Source organism: Hoplias malabaricus, chromosome 10 (assembly GCF_029633855.1).
Source record: "Hoplias malabaricus isolate fHopMal1 chromosome 10, fHopMal1.hap1, whole genome shotgun sequence".
NCBI lineage: Eukaryota > Metazoa > Chordata > Actinopteri > Characiformes > Erythrinidae > Hoplias > Hoplias malabaricus.
In genome coordinates, this window is record NC_089809.1 from 24,836,248 (window position 1) to 24,855,562 (window position 19,315).

Genomic DNA, 19,315 nt, shown 5'->3' on the forward strand with positions numbered 1-19,315 from the left:
ACTCTGGGTAACTCAGAACATAATGACATTTCTCATTTTTAGCCTGTGTTTACAGAGCCGGTCTCCTCACTCTTTTCCTCTGTCTCCTTATTCAGCCAGGATAATCACACACACGCACACACACACACACACACACACAAGCTTTATCTTGCTGAAACAGCTTTGATTTATCTCAGGCCAGAGACACATTTGTGTTACTGTTGGATCATGTGTACGTTATGTGTGTGTGTGTGTGTGTGTGCTTACTGAGAAAATATCATTCTGTGGGGAACAAAACCTGTGCACACACTGACATTTTGGGAAATTTCTTCCTTGTGGGCACCACAGGCTAGTCCCGACAATGTAAATTGTGTTATTTTAAGGTAACGACATGTATTAAGTTTAGATTAGGGTTATTCTAGGAGGACTTGTGGTTAAGATTACAGTTCGGGTTTGGCTAGTAGTACTTAGGGATGGGAAGGGTAAATCCTCACAAGATTGGAAGTCTATGCAGTGGCATCACAATGCAAGAAAACAAACGTGTGTGTGAGCGCAAGAAGCCTATGGGCTGTCTTCTGCTGCACAGAAAACAGGTTCCCTTCTTGTGAAACCACTGTAATAAATAATGTCAGGCAATACTGTCCCCTTGTGTGTGTTTGTGTGCGACTGCCTCTGTGTGTATATATTTTAGAGAGAGAAAGAGAGAGAGAGAGAGAGAGAGAGAGAGAGGAAACAGTGTGTGTGTGTGTGTGTGTGAGAGAGAGAGAGTGTGTGAGATTGTACTGTTGCCAGTAGCTGAGATTTAAGATCTTAATCAACAGAAAATAGAAAGGGAGGGTTATGTGCTTATCTTAAAAGCTTTGTGTGTGTGTGTGTGTGTTTGTGTGGACAAAGCTCAAATTAGACTTGCATTTACTGAGATGAAAATTGTTTACTTTCAGGAAATCAGGACTGAGGAGGAGTTCACTATCCTCAGACTCTTCTTTATTGATTCATTTCTTACTGTCCATCTGACCTGTCTGTGGCCTTTATGCTATTTTGCAGTCCACACCAAATTCCATACATTCCAGATTCCTGCAAAACACCTAATGCTCCTCGTTATTTGTGACATGTGAGGTAACGTGTTTTACAGGGAAACGAAGGGTGTTTTTACTAAAAAAAAAAAATAAAAACAGGAAAGAATGTAGTTCATGTTCCTATAAAAATACAGATATGGTGTGGGTGTGGCTGTCTGTGAGCCAGTGACTCTGAGACTGTAATCCAAGATAAAGCAGCTCAAATTAATTTGCAACGTGGGTGTGTGAGTGTGTGCGTGCGTGTGTGTGTGCGCCTGTGCTTGTGCGTATGTGTGCTTCTGCATTGACATTTGTTTGAGTCATTATTTTATTAAAATGTCCATTTCTGAGAAGAGATTTAGGCTACTCTCCCCACCTTTGTTTATAATATTTATGCATAATTTATAAAGATATATATTAATACAGGATGTACTGTAAGCATTTTTATGTTTGAACATAATTTATTAATGTGTTTTATATCCTTAAGCTATCCAAGGTCTCTACCAGGTCTGTATGAAACCTGTTAAGAATTGAGAACAGTTTCCTCCCTTTACATGATGCACTGTAATCTAGTATAAGAAATGATAGCTGGGGGCTTTCCCGCTCATATCCCCCTTTTTAAAAAAGTGAATTCAAATGTGTCCTTTCCTAAGATTTTCTTTTCTTTTCGATTCCCACATAGACCTGTGCCGGCTGGTTCCTCCTGCCCACTCACGGCTGTGCCACAGAAAGTCTCTAGAAACCATGGCACACTCACGATCATCATTCATCACACTTTATATATTTTAGTTTCAACTACATTAGTGTGTTCCCCTTGCTTAATTTTGTATGTGAATAGCATAAGAATATTCCAGTCTAAGTGACAGAGCGCAATCCTCCACAGAACAAACCTTTTCCAATAAATCAGTTTTCTTGGAGTATATCAGTGAAGCTCCTGATTGACAGGTTTATGTTCAGAGGGGTTAGAAATACACGGGTCATCCATAATGCATGGCTTTTCCATGGAGCAGAACATGGGCTTGTTTGGACTTCTCCGCTCACGGATCCGTCTGCAATCTAAAACCAGCCTCCACAGCCCAGAGTGCACAAAGTATATCTGCTTTCAAAACTCACTGCTGTGCAGAGAATTATATAGCTTTCACACAAACACACACACACACTTGTAATTCTCAGTCTCTACTGACTGTTTATACAGTCAATCTCCTTACCCACAGCCTCTGTATAAACAACGATTACCACCAATGCGTCCCATGACACACACGCGTACAATTTTTTTAAAAATAAAATATCAGAATATGAAGATTATGCGGTACTCTACACAAGTCCACCCTTTAAAAAAATCATTAAAGATACTGTCTACGATTCAGGAAATGGGTTTTCTCACACAGCAGAACAAACTAACATCTTCTATTTGTGCTACTGGGGTGCCAGTCCTTTACAGGGAAACACATGGAAACTTTTCACTTTTCACTCACACACATGGAAACTTTTGAGTCACCAATCCACCTACCAATGTGTGTTTTTGGACTGTGGGAGGAAACCGGAGCACCCGGAGGAAACCCACGCGGACACAGGGAGAACACACCAACTCTTCACAGACAGTCACCCGGAGCGGGACTCGAACCCACAACCTCCAGGTCCGAACTTGGGAGTTATTTGTTGTTTGTTTGTTTAAGGTTTAGCAAATAAACTATATAATAAATAAATATAATATAAATAAATATATATTAATTGCTGTGCAAACGTTCTGAGCAGTGTTTATTTGCTAAACTTTAAACAAACAAACAACAAATAATGCCCAACATTAGAATAAAACCAAATAACGTTATTCCAGTAAGTGTTATATTCTCTTTGTGAATGTGTTGGTTTAACTTTTTCCAAATCTCCATATTATTTGAGGTTATGATACAATACCTAGTTTTACCAAGATCCAATACCAAGTTTTTTTTTTTGTTTTGTTTTTACTGTGATAATTTATAACCTTTGCAGTCCCATTAAAAACATGTATTTCCCAAAATAGTAACTTTACAGGAGAATGAGGACTTTCTTAACTTATAATGGAAGTGAATGTAAAAAGATTTTATTTTTTTGAGTAATTCTGGAGCATTTCTATTGGTTCATTCATCATGACATTTTCACAAGGTGTGAAGGACAGCTACTGTGTTCAAATGTTGTAGTAAACAAAACTAAGAAAAATCGACAAAAATGGAGATAAATGTTTTAATATGGACAGGGACGATATATACATATATGATTTTGCAAGCAGCATCCTCTACTGTGGGCAAGGAGATTTGATTTTAAATACAAGCCATTTGTTTTTCTACAGATGGCATAATACTGAGTTTACTCTGTTCCTTCTTCACCCCTTACACAAACACCCTGTCTGACTTAACTGAAATCCTCAGCAACATTGCCCCAATGAAGATGATTGAGAAAGTCTTGCTAGCAGAGACATGAACACAGACATGAACAGACCTGAACAGAGGCAGCGATCAGTCCATCATCGCTGATCATTTCTCTGAATGAAGGATTCTAACAGAAATATCTACACTAATGCTGTGGGGACACTGTGGATTGATTAGCAGAAAACAAACCCAAACAATTAAAATTACCTTGTTTTACATTCAATTTCCATTTCACCAGGGCCACTACAGGTGCACTTTGTTGTTCTACAATTACAGACAACATATGCCTTGCATATGTTGATGGCCCCCGTTCACCTTGATCAATGGCAGGACCCCTCGGGATCTCCACAAAGACCGTTTTATTTGGGATCATCCTCAGCAGCGGTGGTGTGTTACTGTGTGTGGTGTTGGCACGACTGGATCAGACACATCAGTGCTGCTGGATTTTTTAAAACACTGCCCTCACTCTATCCACTCTACTGGTCCACACTGTAGACGTAAGTCAGAGACAGTGGCTCATCTGTTGCAGCACAGTTTGTGTCAGTCATCTTTTTGTCCTTTATTTTGGGAGCAGCCATGGCCTTAAATATAAAGAACTGGCCGGGAGCTTGGACCACATGATGCTGGTGACTGGATATTTTCGGTTGCTGGAATCTTCTCAGTCCTGAGGGTTTTTATAAACACTGCTGTGTCTGATCCACTCGTACCAGCAAAACACACACTAACAAAATCACCACCACGCCAGTGTCACTGAACCATAACTGATAACTGTACTGTGGGGGTCCAGTGAGGGTCCTGACCATTGAAGACCAGGGTGGAAGCTTGCAGAGCAACAGATGGTAAGTGGAGCTGCAAAACAGACAGCGAGTGTAGAAACAAGGATGCGATTTGAATGATTTGGCTGAGCAGCGCTTTGTACTGCACTGATGTGAGCAGCGTGCCGTATTCCTTTGTGTCCAACTGGACTTTCAATGAAGTTTGTAAGTGCCAGTGTATCCAGCGCCAAAGAGCGTCAGAACCATCCACACTCACTCTGGAAGCTCTAATCTGATGGTAATGTTGCTTTTGGGAAAATATTTGCAGCACGATCCCTAAAGAGGCTCTCGATCTTCCTCAGCAGCCTCAGTGTGGCCTGAAGTTCAGTGCCGTGCAGCGCGGAAAATGGTCGGACGTTTTGTTGAAGTAAGCAGCAGTGAAACTCACAAGTGTGCAGTGCTCCTGGAGCAAGCTGCTCGCCATGTCACATGCAAATCAAACACAGGCCTGTAAAACGAGGCAGATGGCTGTTTTCTTACCATGATCTAAGAGCCGAGCGCGTGCACCGGTCGGAAACAGCTCTGTGTCCGTGCAAGGCTTCACTCGCGAGCGCGTTTGCATCGCCACATCATCTTCATTCCTCCCGCATGAATCAACAGCGCGGTACCAGCGCTGCTCCTGCAGTGCCACTCGCCGCTTGTATCCAGCCTTTATGCACGCGCTTTTTGCACTTTATTTTCACAAAGAGGGTCCTCTGCAGTTTGGTCGCGTGTTAGTCTGAGGAGACCCTCATTCACCTCCGGTCTGTGAGAGCTTCTACAAGTTCACGGTCTTCTTTCATGAGACAGAAAGAGAGAGAGAGAGAGAGAGAGAGAGAGAGAGAGAGAGAGAGAGAGAGAGAGCGGTGTGTGTGTGTGTGCTCAGGTTGGAATGTGCTGAGGCAGGAGAACAGAAGAAAAGGAGAAAAAGCGGCTGGGAGAGAGATACAGAGAATGAGAGACAGAGTACGTGTGCGAGAGAGAAAAAAACAGGAAAAGTTATTTTCTTTGTGTGTCTATGTGTGTGTGTGAGAGAGAGAAAGAGAGAGAGAAACAGCAAGCCGAGCGAAACAGAGGAATAGAGTAAGAGAAAGTGTGTGAGAGAGATATAAGTGGTGAAAGAAAAATGAAAGAAGAACTATTGAAAAAGCGTGTGAGAATGAGAGGTGAGGTGGAGAGAGAGAGAGAGAGAGAGAGAGAGAGAGAGAGAGAGAGAGAGAGAATGTGGGGTGCAGAGAGCTGTGGGCTGTGAGTGAGCGCACGGTAGTGTAACGCTCTGCTTTAAACATGACAAAGTGGAAACGACAACAGCGTCCTCATTTATACATTTCCACTCATTGAGACTTTACTTCAAGAACTCTAAACTCACACGTTTATTGTGTCACCTCGACACCACACTTCGGACACACGGCAGGTCAATACTGCCCTCTACTGGCGCGGATGTGCATCGATGTCAAAACCAGTTTTTAAAATGTATTAGACATGTCCAGAGCAATTAGAAGATTCTGATTAATGTCAAGTGCGTCTTACAGAGCCATTGGAGTGATGGATCTCCTTCCAGTATATTTGGGATCAACTGATTTGGCATCTGCGACCCAGAACTAATCATCCATCATGGGTATCTTCATCTTTCACCATGGTATTATTTTCTGCTTAGTCCAGTTCAGGGTCATGGTGGAAATAGGGCAAGCAAAGAATCCAAGACTTTGTACCTAGTCTCTTTCTACACCCCAAGAATTCCCAAGCCAGCCGGTAGATATAATCCCTGCAGCTGGGCCTGGTCTACCTTGGGGTCTCCTCCTTTTTGGCCATGCCTGGTATACCCCAGATGGAAGGAGACCAGAAGGCATCTTTATCCAATGCCTGAACCACTTCACCTGGCTCCTCTCAAAATAAAGAAGCATCAGTGCCTGGCCATAGTAATGCCATCAAATAAATATAGAAATATTGCAACATCTATGAGGTCAGGAGTGTGCGTGAAGTTTAAAGCTATGTGCTGTAGTATTAATGCAGATGAGTGTGAGCCACACAGGTCCTCTTGAAGTTACTGTCACAGTCACACAGCTCCAGGGACCTGGAGGTTGTGGGTTCAAGTCCCGCTCCGGGTGACAGTCTGTGAGGGGTTGTCTGTCTGTGGTGTGTTCTTCCTGTGTCCACGTGGGTTTCTCCTGGGTGCTCCTGTTTCCTCGCACAGTCCAGAAACACATTGGTAGGTGGATTGGTGACTCCAAAGTGTCCATAGGTGTGAGTGTGTGACTGATTATGTGGGTGTTTTGCTTTGCAAAGGACCAGAGTCCAGTGCGTGTTTCTGCCTTGCGCCTAGTGATTCCTAATACAACCCTGAACTGGATAAGTGGTTACAGACAATGAATGAATGAGTGTCCTTACACCAGATCTCATGTTGTTGGAGATGGACTTCACAACTGTTGTGTCATCAGGAAAATGTAATATGATGAATAATGACATGATCATTACTGCCTTGTTTGTTATCACACTCATGGGTAAGCAGGGTGGACAACACAGAGAACAGGTCAGAGGATAGCCTAGAAAAGCACCCAGAAGAAAGCCCTGTGGGGGCCAGCGTTCAGAGTAATTGAGTTTATATCTAATTTTCAGGACATTTAGAGCCGAGATCTAGAGCTGAAATCAATACACAGCAAGGGATGCATAAAGTTGCCTCCCAAAACAAACTCAAATGTCAGATAATTTAATAAAAAAAGTTTTATTCTTACAGATTTTACAGCAAATCTAATGCAGTTCATTCAAATGCATATCCAACTTGAAATTGTGCTCTTTATTTACTTTCTTAACATTTACTGACAGTACATTTGCATATTTCATTCAAACAATAAGTTGCAAACAATGACATGCAGTCAGGCCCTTTCAAATCACAAAATGCATAGTGTGATGAACGAGACAATCATAAAACACAGAACCAATATTATGTTACCTGCATTCTCATCCATTTCTCAGAAAATATTTGGTTACAGGCTGGGCTCCAGGTCTACCACAAGGCCTTCATTTCTTCTTCTGTTACACTTGCTCACACAGTAATCTTGCTCTTAAACCCCAAGCCCACACAGTACAGAACTTTAGACAGAGGACTGCCCCCCTTAAACAGGCTGAATGTAAGTGCTTTACCCAGTTTAGACACAGCTTATAAGAGATTTCATTCATTTCTCAAGTTCACTGATGAGATAAAGTCACAGCAGTCTCAAGTTCTGTTTAAAAGACCAAGAACACTGAGCCATTTTTCATGGAATTAGAGTGGAATGAGGATTACTGTGTTTGGAGCTACAGCCAAAGAGCCAATTAGGCGAGGATGACTGTACATACTCATACGTGTTTCTAATAATTGCTTTGACTTTGCTGAGGTGGAATTTCTCTGACCTTAAAGATTTTAGTAAAATTTGTATTGCAGCAATTATGCAACTTTATGTATACATTGTAATAATTAATAAATCATGTATGGCATGTATAGCCAAAAATCATATTCGTAAAACTTAAAAACCACTGAAAAAATTGACAAGGCATTCCGCTTGCCATTCAAAAATGTTATTAACGAAAATGTTTAAAAAAAACTATGTATCATTTTATGTTTCTTTATTAACTGTGATTGTATTTGGAGGGTTAAACTTATCTATAATTATGTGCTGACTAGTGGCATGGGGTGAATCCAGGTGATTTATGAGCTATTGTGACCTGTGTTGGGTGACTGATGTAATGTTAAACATACACATATTTCAAAATATATTTAATTTAAATAAGCTTTGGTTTTGTGTGATACACTACCTATTCCCCTCTTGGCCACATGGACAACATTAACTATATATTAACACATACAAAACCAACCGAACTTAAAAAAACAACAATCTATTTTTCAAACCGCATTGGACCAGTCAATCTCATTTTGCATTCCTAAAGTGAACAGGACTCTCTCATTGACCTGCAGTAATATATCAGAGGCTATGTGTGCTGTTGTGCAGTGGCCTTTTCTTCAGGCAGTGTAGACAGGGTTGTTTCTCTGTATGAAGCCTCAGTCAGGAACCACTGAGACCGCAGCAGAGAGCTGGGTAAATACATACGTTTCCCTATGTTTCAGTGAGTGCACTCTTCTGATGCATCTCTAAGACCAAAGCTGTTCCAAAGCTGTGCTTTAAGGGTCATCAATAACAGAAGCGCACCAGTTTGATGATGAGAAACATCAGGGTGATGATGGTCAGAGCGGAGAAGATGAAGAGCAGCCCAGCAAACACACTGTTAGCTATGGGCAGCTGTAGAAGCTTGGCCTCCGCTGGGATCATGTTCGACTGGGCCAGCATGTAGCCCAGTGACCAGGCTATACTCGTCTGATTCACCTGCAAAACATCAGAACTTATCTAAATGCTTTTTTTGGATTGACTATGCAGAAAACATTTACATACACTTTCCTCAGTTCCTCCATAAAATATCCATAATTCAGCCATTATCATGTAAACAGTCTAGACAATCAGAACTGTCTGATGACATTTTCTAAAAAAAAATAAATAACAGAACTGTTCAGATTCTGAATATTTCACAGCAGTAATGATATTAACCAAATTCTTAGCACTGCAGTGACTCTGCAGTGGTGGTTGAGTTTCTATCTGTTTTGTGCTGGCATGGGTGGATCAGACACAGTAGTGCTGCTAGAGTTTTAACACCAGCCACAGACTGCCCACCATCCACTGACTGTTATATACACTCACCTCATTGGTCCACCTTGTAGATGCAAAGTCAGAGACAGTAGCTCATCTGTTGCTGCACACTTTGTTTTGTCTACCTTTAGTGCTCCATCAGTGGACACAGGAAGCCACCCACAGGGCACTATTTGCTGGATATTTTTGGTTGGGGAACTATTCTCTGTCCAGCAGCTACACAAGGGCTTTAAAATCTCCAGCAGCACCGCTGTGTCTGATGCGTTCATACAACGCACAGTAACACATCACCATCACATAAATGTCACTGCTGTGCTGAGAATGATACACCACCAGTATTATCAGCAAAATGCCCCTATATGAAAAGTGGAACTGAAAAATGAACAGTGAATGTAGAAACAATGGGGTGGTTTTAATGTTGTGGATGATCTGTTGTAACCACTGCATTTAGTAAGTGAGCAGGGCATTTAACATTTATTTGATGTTAAATGAAAAGTGTAGAAGAAGTGAATATTGAGTATTGTGTCATGTTCTTTATTCATTATTTGATGCTGCATTGTGTTTAAAACTGTACCTCTTTCTGAAAATTGAGATTTTCCCAGTTGTTGTTGTTGAATTTGTATCCATCTGCCAGAATTGTGTGAACATAGTTTGCTGAGTAACAATAAGATTTCAGATGCTTCTCTGTAATATTGTAGGTTTTCTTGAGCTATTGGGAGGAAATAAAATTAATAAAATAAACTTTCATGGATAATAAAAGTGAATAAACCTTCAAGGTCTCTTTTAATCATTTGATTCTCAATGTAAGAAATATTCTGTTCCCTCAGAAAAAATAGGCTGCTAATATAATTCATTCTGTGGTTCTTACTGTTGTCCAGTCTTTGGAGCAGAATGACCACATGGTGGCGTTAAACCTCTCCAGACTGTTGGAGCCCTTCACATCCAGAGCCCAGGCAGTGTAGTAGAACCCTGCATAAGCCTGAATATCAACAACAGAGCATTACAAGACTGCAATAATCATGGAGGTTGCTTCATAGAGGTCATGTGTTTCAAGAAACAATATGAATACACAACAGGAACTGAAGAATTAAACTCATATTAAAACAATTATCCTTATGAAACAACGTTGTACTGTTATTTCTAGGTTTTGTTGAGATCTAATAATAATAATCATAAGGCATTTAATATTTAGCTCTTTTAGAGAGAGTCTCAAACTACTTTACAAATGCCTAAAAGTTAATCCACAAATTAAACACAAATCACAAATATGTTTCACTGTTTACAAATGAGTACATCCCATTCTGTGTCTCACAGTCTGCAATTTGCAAAAATACAGTCACATTTAGATGTTTTTGTTTTTCATCGATTTATCATAATTTTATGCGAAAATAAATACATTTATTTTAATTTACATTACATATATTTATAAAGTCGAAGTCTCGAATTAATATCGTGACGTGCATCTGTTCATTCTCTCTCGCGGTTTTTGGATTTTGAGACTTTCCTCTCGCACTTCACCCGGTCCAAATACAAATGCAGCCTGATCCACAAACTTGTGGATTAACATTTACGCCTTTGTAAAGTATTTTAAGACTAATCTCTCTCCATATTTTGGGATGGATTTCCTGCTCCACAGTCCTTTGAATAATGTGGGCAGTGAAGCAGTTCTGCAGGTAATAATATTGTAAAAATAGAGGGCCTTTTTTTGTATATTTTATGATGATTTATGTAAAATATTTAGTCATTATTCTCATAATTATTCACGCATATAATGTAACTGAACTGACATTATACCTAGTAGTCTTGAACATTTTGAATCCTAAATGCAGTACTGCTGTCTGAATCTATGATCGTGCATTTTCATTATATATACTTTAGTGGCTCTCATACCACAATAATACAAAATAAAGATAAAACACATGTATTATTATCTTTTAAAAACACAAAAAAGTTCTGTTTTAAGTGAAAGTATTGTCCTACCACGTTAAACTTAAACTGAGTTTAAAGATCAGAAAGCAGTTTTCCTTCGTATTCACTTATGCTCTGAATAAATGTGACATTTTAAAGAAAAAGCATTAAAACTATACATGAATATAACAATCCCTTAGAAGTCAACCAATCGGCTTTGGATTAGAATCATGTGAAAAGGCAAATGTAAGAGCCTAATACAAGAACTGGACCCACTCCAGGAGTCATACCTAATATGACCACTTGTAGAAAATGACCCTAAATCCATACAGACTGAACTAGTAGTTAAATCATGGTACACTCTACTGTAGGTGACTGTTCATAAAGTTACCTACATAAGCCTTTTAAGACATCTGAAGACTTATTCCAGCCTTGACTGTCATAAAGAATGCTGATAACACTTTAAATTAAAGGCCACCAATTACTGGGTAAGTACAGATTAAGTACCTGTTAACTAAGGTGTAAGATAAAAAAGTACTGGGTAAGTAAAGAGTATGATAATAGAAATATATGGTTATTACTGGGTACCTTACAAATAAAGCACATATCTACGTTCCGAATCCATTGTACTTCTAAGCATAATTATATATTACAAAAAGTATGACAGTTTATGCAAGTGACTATTACAGTCATTTTATTTAAATACGGAATGCAGCTACTATTTTGAATTGATTGAAGTTCTGAATGTTAATGTAGATCCTTTAAAATTATTTACAGTACACATAGAAACAAGGTCATGGCCAGCTTCTTTCATTGCAGGCACTAGCAGTTTCATGGTGCTATATATTCATTTTGTTCAGAACATGTGAATTACCACAATAATCATCATCACATCACAGGTGTGAGTGTGTGAGTAAATGTGTGTGTGTGTCTGTGTTGCCCTGTGAAGGACTGGCGCCCCCTCCAGGGTGTATTCCCGCCTTGCGCCCAATGATTCCAGGTAGGCTCTGGACCCACAGCAATCCTGAATTGGATACGCGGTTACAGATAATGAATGAATTAGTGTTTTACATGTCATGTAGACTTATGAATCATGACCTACAGTATGGTGTTACCCTAGTAAGGTGTTACCCAATTTGGTGATTCCACTAAAGACCTACCATAAAGTCTCCAGTGACCGGTGGTTGATACACTCCTTCAAAAGAGCAGTTCTCTTTGTTGTGACAAGATTTGAAGTCAAAAATCTTTCTGACCAGGTCTTTGCAATTGGCTGGGTCACTCTGACCAAAGAAAGTAATGTTCTTTTCTTGGTTATAGCGGGTGGGCTTCTCTCTCTTGGTGCACTCACTGCTGAAGATGTCACTGGAAGAAAAGGTGATGCTGTATCCAGCTGGATAACACGGGTGGTTTGTACGAGCCCAGTTATCTGAGTTCTCCGGTTCAGAAGAAGAATCAGAATAAGTATCAGCTAATTTCACCAGGTATGCTTTAAATACAAGAAATATTGTCTTGCTGTGCACACACATGTAAGATATAGCATACTAAAATCTAGAAAACAAACTATTTACAGTGTTCAGATAAAGAGATTTAACTAAAGAAAGAGAAACAATACACTAAAAGTAGACTGAGGAATCATTTCTAATTTTATTATAATGTTGTGAAACTCTAGCTCATTTAGCTGAGCCTAGATCCAGAGGACACAGCATCTTTATTAATGGTATAATTTCCATTTAAGTTCATTTTAGAAGGAAGCAAAGGATAAATGAACTCTAACACAATTTGGTTTGCCAATACTCATCAACACATTTCTGATGACAGAGTTGTCTGGGAAAGTCCTGACGTAGCTCAGACAAAGCTCATGCATCAGCCTTAAATGGATGGCTTAAATGGACTGAGTATGAACATTAATGGATTTGTGCGAGAAATGTTTTACAGGGTTTTGCATTTTGCTTTGCTCCAGTCTGCTTTGTGTAATTAGGGAATTAGTACAAGTCAAAACAGGAGAGATGGCTTGATCAATACAGTAATGCTATAATGCACTTTTAACAGGCCTGAGATTGAAAAATGAACAGAGAAGGAGTCACATTACATTTTGACCTTGAAGATCATGACTCCAGTTTTGACCTGTTCCTAAAAAGGCATGTTTCAAAATAGTGTTTTCCAGCCAAGTATTTGTATTTGAAGAGCTGATATAAAGTCTCTCCAATTACATACTCTTACATACAGGGCAGGAAAGGAGTTTCTTTTGTCCATGTACCAAAAGTTTTTAGCCATCTAATATAAAATGTCATGTTGCTAGATGGCCTATGAAGTGTTTACTAAAATCCAAAATATCTTTCTAAATATACAAATATGTGATATACACAGATCTGAAAACTAGTGTTAGTTACTTTTATTAGTTTGTCTGATAAGCACTTCAGTAAATTAAAACTAAAAATGTGTTCTGTTCATGAAAGTTAATAAATACATACCATTAGCAGGAGTGCAAAAAAAGGAGTCATAAACCAAACTGATAACTGTATTCCTCTAAGCATGTTACATGGTATGTCCAAATGTATCATCCAGCCACTGAAATGGCTGACATATTTAGCCTACCTTTGCAAGATGTGCCAAAACTTTCTTCTCTGCCTCATTTTTGCCATAGCACAGGAAGCTGTGTGTGTAGACATTGTATTCATAGCCATAGAGTGAAACCCTGATGAGGTCTTTCCCTGTGGCATCATTAGGGGCACTGAAGGCAATTTGAGTGGATGCTCCTCCCAGGTCCAATGACCCTACTGTGTTGGCTCCATGAGGATGAACCCAGGTGTTCCAGATGTTTCTCTATAGAGGGTATGATGACGATGAACAAAATATGAGAAAAAAACTATTACCACTATTGCTACATCCTATATCCCACTGTAATGTTTTTGTATATCTGTCTCTTAAAATTGGACGCAGTTTATGTTAACAAGAGAACACCCTTCAGTTTGTTTGGATGTTAATACATACAGTACATGACCACAACATTACTCTATGACCAGTGAACCTACCCACTTCAGTGTATAATTGATAACATTAAACATAAAGCATCTTCCATTTGTGAAACTAAAGACTATTAAACTTCCTACGTACAGCAGTCAGTCAGAAAAAGAGCCTCTCAACCTGACCTCCAGGAAGTTCCCCATCAGGTAGTTGACTGTGATCCACCCATACAGACCCTCTTCCTGACCAGAAATGATAGAAGCATTCTGGAAATCAAAGGGTAAAGAGCGGAGGAACTCCTGAATCTCTGTCAGGATAGCATTAGACTGCTCTTCATTTTTCAGCCTGCAGAGGAAAACTTATTTCAGACATTTTGAACACTTAAATGTAAACACATTTTAATAATGATTTGAAAGTGTATTGTTAGTATATTGATCATTACAAAGGGTTAATATTGTGATATTCCTGGTTAGTACTATGAAAAGATATATTCGGCCTTTTCACGAACAGCGGTTGGGGTGTGTAGGTAAATTAATAAATTATGATGCTGACCGTAGCAGTCTCATTCCAGCAGTGGCCCCAAGAAAGACTGGTGTGGAGTTGTGCTGGCTGGGGGGGACATCTTTACTTATGTCATCCATGCACTTTTTAAGATTTTTCATGGAGTCTGCATCCTTTTCTGAGATACCAGGTCCTTAAAACCAGCATTGCCATAATCATTTATTTATACAATGGCCAATTACATATTTGACACATAATTAAACATTTTATACTACATTCAGAGTAACAGATAGAAAAGATCTCAGCCTTCCTTTCCTTTAAAAGTCACAGATTCACACAGACTATCATGGATTCCATGTTTGTATGTTGTAATATTTAATATAAAGTAAAACATACCCTTCAGTTGGGTTTTTAAAGCTTGATATGCCTTTTAAAGCTTGCTATACCCACCTTCCCTAAATTAACAGCGAGTACTTGTTGTTAGGTGGATAAGCTCAGCTCTAAAATGTGATTAACTGATATGTGATGAGAATGTTTAACACACATATCTACACACACATAATTGTAAACATCTACATTTTCTTCACTCTGAGATTTAGATGCATTCTGACATTATTTGCATAGTGCAAAGAAATAATATAGCAGTCCAGTTTGAATATGCAGAGCAAATTCACCAGTGTTAAATCAACCCTGTTGGTGATAAATTAGCACTGTTAGTGTAATCATTTAATACTCAGTGTTAAGTTAACACTAATAGTGTTGATTTAACACTGGAGAATTTTGTAGCAAAATTATTGCTGAACTAGCACTTGATCGAGACTTATTTGCAGAACATTGGTCAGTAATCTTCATTAGCATTTTAAATGATCTAAGAGTAGATTTTGTCTCATCTGACGAACTGACATAAGTCTGGACCGATTTTTTTAAATCTGTGAATTATGGATCAATGGGTTATACCTTTAACCAAACACTTTTTGGTTTGGCTCACAACTCCGGTGTTATTCTCTTTCTCTGCTGGCCACTGGTAAAGATACACAGTGGTTCTGGAGGAGCCAGCATCCAAGACAATACCATACTGAGAGAAAGAGAGAGAGAGAGAGAGAGAGAATTTATATTATCCAAGTTTTGCTAGCAAGGATGGAACATTAAGTACTATAAATAGTTCTATTCATTTGTAGCAGTTACAGTTGTAGCACTTTGCTGTGGCTGAATCTTTTGGTCTCATGTCGTTTTGCCTGAGGTCCTCTGCCATGAGACACTCTAACAGAAGAAACAATCTTCTCTTCAGAGGAACAGTTTCGTGAGAAATTACAGGATTCACAGTAGTGTCCCAGACTTATATTAAGGCTCCTCCTGGGCAGAATGTTCCTATACATTCACTTAAATCCTACACAAGATATTCAAATAACCTGTCGTGATCCATAAATCAATAATCTAAATTATATTAAAATAACTATTAAACTCATCTCATTTTTCTTGCCATGTAAGATCAAAGGGGAATTCCAAGGTTTTTTTTTTTTTACAAATTCTGCATAATTTAACAGCTGAGATGTAAAATGTCATTTGAAGTGTCTTTATGTGAAATTTTACATTTTAAAATGGTGAAGCCTGAAGTTACACTAATATAACTCTTTACTACTATTTATTACTATTCCTGTCTTTTTATATGCAATATTTATACATTTAACATTGAGGTAAATCAGGAGTCTACTCTAACAATCAATGCCTTGTGTGTACTTATTAATGTCTTAATATAGATAAGATAATGTTCCATTTGGTCTACTCACACTCCACTCTGAGTGCTGTATTTAGACATTAAGAGTGTAATTCATTCCCAAATCTTCCTTCAGACACATGCACTGCTTGCACATTTACCTATGACAATATGTCATTATTATAATAACAGGTACTATTTATACTAAAATAGGTGAACATGTCAGTACCAGCTTTGCAGGTGATTGTACACCCTCAGCATTTTGGGATTAAGCCTCTCATCTAAAAGTAAACCTGTATAATTTCACGCTTGTTTACATTTAACATCCATGTAATGTCCAGGCTTGTTAGTTTAGGGTGGTTATGAAAGGGCTTACCTTAAGTCCAGGGGAAATATAGGTCCTTCGTTGTGTCTGGACTGTTGCTATTGCTATAATGACCGCTATGCTGGCTAACAGAAAGAAAGCTGCCAAGGATATAGCCACTTTTGTAGACATTATCTGTGAAAAGTACAGTAGAAAGGGCATGAATAGAAGTTATGTCTCCTGTCAAAACAAATCCATCTCAGTACCACTTCAGCAGATAGAGTTTCTGTATGCTGGGAATGTGTTGAAAAATCTTTTAACAATCATTTAGAAACAACACATAGCTGGGTTTCCCTATTTTTAGCCAACTGGGTTAGTCATTTCACATTAAAATTGAAGACACCAAATTACTAAACATCCAAAAAAAAAACAAATAAACAAGTAAACAATGAAAAAAGCAGGAATATCTCATAGTAAGATATTCATAAAAGTAGCCTGTTTTTTTTTTATTATTATTATTTTTTTAAAATCTCCTTACACACTCAGCCTTACACACTCTTGGCATTCCCTAAAACAAATTTCATAGTGCTAGTTTCCAAATATTTCCATACTTGTCCAATGATCTGACCAATATACATACAAATTTTTGTAGACACCCCTTATTAGTCAGCTACTGTAAGGTGTATTAATCTAAGGTCAGCATGTATAATGGCAAGCAACTCAGTTATTGAATCAGGAATTGAGGGACAAACTCCCCTTTGATAGTCTTGATATCATTGCATATTATGGGTCATCATGCGTACACAATAATGTATTCATACATTGTATATGAACTTGTCAGCAACTGAAAGGAATGTTTGCATTAATTCATTTCCAGGGTCATCAGTTATGGTGTATGACAAGCATTCAAATATTCAAACATCAAAACTCATGTAGAAATATTTTACAATGACACTTATTCATTCATATTTAGAGTGAACATGGAATTAATCCAAGGGAAAACTTTGATCCTTGGATCATTTTTACCTGCAAAGACTCTTTATACAGTTTCAGTGAAGGGAGGAGAGAAAGCTTAGAGCAGGATCTTTAAGGCTTTAGACATGGATTAAGAAAATGGGCAAGAGGAACAAATTTCAGTACTTTTGAACTCAGAGTTTGTAGCAGGTTCCAAAAGCTGTAATCCGAGTGTTGTCTAGAAGTGCAGTATGGTAGTGGTGAAAAAAAAATGCCTGATTGTTGAAAGAGATGAAAGAGGACTGACTCACATTCTACAGATCAGGACTAATCTGGAGTCAAAATTGCAGCCCCCTTGTTCAATACACTCAGTGGACCTCAGATCAAAAAACTCAGAGTGACTATGGTCAATACATATAAACTTTTACACAGTATTTTAAAGGTAGATAAATACCTAAACATAAACAAGGTGAGTCACATAACTTTTTCTGTTGATTTAAAGAATAAAAATATGCTAAGACATCCCCAACAGTGAACTGATGTGTGCATTTTATCCCTGTTTCATTCACAATTTGACATGTTTGGAGTTAAAATTAATAAAGTGTGGCATTCTCAAAAACTTTTCTAAACTATGATAAAAATGAAAAAAAAGTGAAATTAAAATTTCAGATATAGCTCACATTTAAATGTACTCAGTGTAGAGGATGCTTTCACCTATTTTACTGTAGAAAATTAACTGGAGTGTACGTTTTTAACAATTTGCTTGTGTTTTTACTGCACTATAATGAATCTTGTACCTTTAACATATGACCGCATATTAAACATTATTATTCAGTTACTACATAGAAAACAATGTGAAATGGCATCATGACATTCCAATCTAATCTAATGGTCTGATGTTTTATCAGAGTCTGAATGTATTTGGCACCATAATCATAATGTCAAACAATGAACAAAAAACTCAGACAAGGATAAAATATAAAAATATTTGTTGATATTAGAATTTTGCAACAACAAGACATTACCTTATTTTTACCAAATAATCATGTCCTACAGCATCAGTGACTAAGTCTGGCAACTCACTTATTAAAAGGAAACAAGAGACTGGGCAAATTGCAGAGATATTTGCAGTGATTTGAAGTGAGATAATCAGTGAAAGAGTGTACTGTATGTAAACCAGGCCGGCATGGAATACCTGAAAGTACCAAATGCCAAATGTCCAATTAGCAGCTTGTCTGTATTTGCTTCAGTCACCCTGTTAATACTGTTAAAATGTCTGAGGAAATAAAAGCTTACCTTTCTGTGTGAACCCCCAGTGAGATGGTCCGTAGAATGTGAGTCCCTCTTGACCATCCTTTCTGCTCCAATGTTTGCATGTATGAATGAATGTATGAGACTGCTTTTGGCCTCGGTGTATGCATGTGGAAAAGAAGTGTTAGGATGGGAGGGGCCTGAAATATTCTTGAAAGGAAAACCAATGGAGTGCATGATAAACCCCTCCTACTCAGACAATAATCGCCATCCCCATAAAATCAGAGGATGAGTAGTAGGCATTGTGTCTTCCTGTGGAGCTGGGCATTTCATTACTTTCATATAAAAGGGGCTGAACAGATTCTTGTCTTGTTTTCCTCTTTAGGCTAGATTCCTTCAGTGTGCATGTCTCTATAAAAGATTGGCTTGTTTTGAATAATGTATCTGTGTACAAATATCACACAACTAAAATTTTTTAAATGGAATACTTGTACTTTACACAACTATGTTTCCAAGAGAAAAATAGGAGAGTGTCAGTGACTGGGTGAGTGTTTGATGCACTGCAATTATCTGATGTCCTGTCCAGGTGCTGCCACACACCCAAAAATATATCGAGTAGGAATCTTTGGAACCCCCAGGTCAGGATGAGATGATTACGGAGGATTAATTAATAAATGTTACATACTCAATTATTTAAAAAGATTTTTTAAAAGACCCCCTCCAGTGAAAATAATAAATAATACTTTGTTACCGTGCGAGTGTGGTTTTTTAATATGCTAGAAGACTATAAAGAGTAATCAAAGCCGTGTC

General features: G+C 38.3%; 2 protein-coding genes across 3 annotated transcripts in view; both read right to left on the minus strand.

Annotated features, from left to right (window-relative positions):
* gask1a (golgi associated kinase 1A) overlaps positions 1–4,984 on the minus strand; it is a 28,242-nt gene extending 23,258 nt beyond the window's left edge. For both annotated transcript variants that reach the window (XM_066683455.1, XM_066683456.1), the window contains exon 1: positions 4,735–4,984. In XM_066683455.1, the coding sequence (XP_066539552.1) occupies positions 4,735–4,737 (3 nt within the window). In that variant the 5' untranslated portion in view covers positions 4,738–4,984. The remainder of the gene's footprint in view (positions 1–4,734) is intronic.
* Positions 4,985–8,399: 3,415 nt separating this feature from the next.
* Positions 8,400–18,607, minus strand: entpd3 (ectonucleoside triphosphate diphosphohydrolase 3). Its single transcript, XM_066683457.1, has 10 exons — positions 18,551–18,607; positions 16,373–16,495; positions 15,240–15,357; positions 14,334–14,475; positions 13,967–14,126; positions 13,413–13,640; positions 11,978–12,250; positions 9,778–9,888; positions 9,484–9,618; positions 8,400–8,591 (listed from the first exon to the last, which is right to left on the minus strand). The coding sequence occupies exons 1-10, from the start codon at positions 18,605–18,607 to the stop codon at positions 8,400–8,402; spliced, it is 1,539 nt and encodes a 512-aa protein (XP_066539554.1).
* Positions 18,608–19,315: the final 708 nt, after the last annotated feature.

Bases quoted from the DNA above. Each gene is read 5' to 3' on its own strand.
- entpd3 (XM_066683457.1), bottom strand. From the start codon at position 18,607: ATGGTCAAGAGGGACTCACATTCTACGGACCATCTCACTGGGGGTTCA. The intron at 14,127-14,333 runs GTCAGCATCATA...TTTCCTCTGCAG, and splicing joins GCTGGAATGAGACTGCTACG to GCTGAAAAATGAAGAGCAGT. The intron at 9,619-9,777 runs GTAAGAACCACA...TCCTCCCAATAG, and splicing joins GCTCCAAAGACTGGACAACA to CTCAAGAAAACCTACAATAT.